The following is a 1,204-nucleotide window of genomic DNA, read 5'->3' as shown; positions in this document are numbered from 1 at the left end:
AATGCCCACTATTTTTTTTTTTTTAAGATAACTAAAAAGGATTAGAAAATGTCTGCATTGATATAACACTTTTTTGGGACGGGGAGGGGTCAATAATTAAAGAGGATTCTTCAAATATTTGCACAGTCTCTTACTTTCCTACAGTGATGTGTAGGTTTCCTGCCACTTTATTGACATAAACATGTCCATGGATCCTGCAGGCGCTCGGTGTCTCCTCGGCTGCATCCTCCCTACAACGCCGACAACCAGATATTAAACATCGTGTTTTATCAATGAAATCATCTACAAAGACCTAATGGAGACCAACCGTGGCGGCAGAGCAGTAGGAGCTCCCTGCAGCAGCGTTTTGTACAGGACCTCCTGCAGAGCGTGCTCCTCCCTCAGCCTGCTCTGAAGGACGTGCAGCGTCCTGGAGGACAGGAGGAGGTTGCAAAACGAACATTAGTCACATAAACTGCTGCTAGATCTAGAATGCACGTATAAATGATTTCAACAATGGATCAGTCGACTAGCCCCTTTACTAACTCTCTTTAAAAAGCAGCGTTAGCTACTCTTTACCACACAATAAATATTTTATTTAAACAAACATTTAGACAGAGGTGAAATCTAAATACGTTATGGAAGTTTTCCTAAAAACTTCTCTTACCTTTGCCACAGTCTCTGTTTTGGGGATAATTCAAAAATCACCTGATTGAAGAAAACAAAGGGAAGAGACACAGTTAAGACGAGCAAAGCCTCCAGATTTTAGATCTCGTTATGAAAAAAATTGCGATTAATTTCAACCAGTATTGCGATTGCAATTTTATTGCAATTCCCCTTTAAAGTAAGCACAAATATGCAGATGTTTCACTAGAGGGTTTCAGTTTTTTCATGATCTTGTTGCAGGACCAGGGGTGGATTTAGGAAATTTGGGGCCCTAGGCAAAGACAGGCAGGGGGCCCTCTGAATTGAGAAGGCAACACATTAATCAGACCAATTATACAGATATGGACATTTTAATAGAATAGAGATACATTATTTGTTCTATGTATTGCCTCTTTTCTTGTTGTTTTCCTCTCTATGTTTTGTACTCAGCTGACTTTTCATGCTGTCTCTAAAGGAAAGAAAGATTTTTTCCAAGCACTAAGCGCACTTAGCTGATTGGTCCTTCCTGTGTTTCCAAAAAGGCCAAAGTAAATAACCCAGTCCTTCCTTTCACTGTAGA

The 1,204-nt window shown here is 40.1% G+C and overlaps 1 protein-coding gene across 1 annotated transcript in view; it reads right to left on the bottom strand.

Annotated features, from left to right (window-relative positions):
* LOC107095898 (endoplasmic reticulum-Golgi intermediate compartment protein 2-like) overlaps positions 1-1,204 on the bottom strand; it is a 15,821-nt gene that overhangs the window by 6,513 nt on the left and 8,104 nt on the right. Inside the window, exons 6-8 of the mRNA XM_015392265.1 lie at positions 647-687; positions 308-409; positions 135-230 (exon numbers count right to left, since the gene is read on the bottom strand). Coding sequence (XP_015247751.1) covers positions 135-230; positions 308-409; positions 647-687 — 239 coding nt within the window. The remainder of the gene's footprint in view (positions 1-134; positions 231-307; positions 410-646; positions 688-1,204) is intronic.

The sequence above is a fragment of the Cyprinodon variegatus genome, unplaced genomic scaffold, assembly GCF_000732505.1.
Source record: "Cyprinodon variegatus isolate N-32 unplaced genomic scaffold, C_variegatus-1.0 Scaffold583, whole genome shotgun sequence".
In the NCBI taxonomy this organism is placed as follows: Eukaryota; Metazoa; Chordata; class Actinopteri; order Cyprinodontiformes; family Cyprinodontidae; genus Cyprinodon; species Cyprinodon variegatus.
This window is presented reverse-complemented; position numbering and strand designations above follow the sequence as displayed.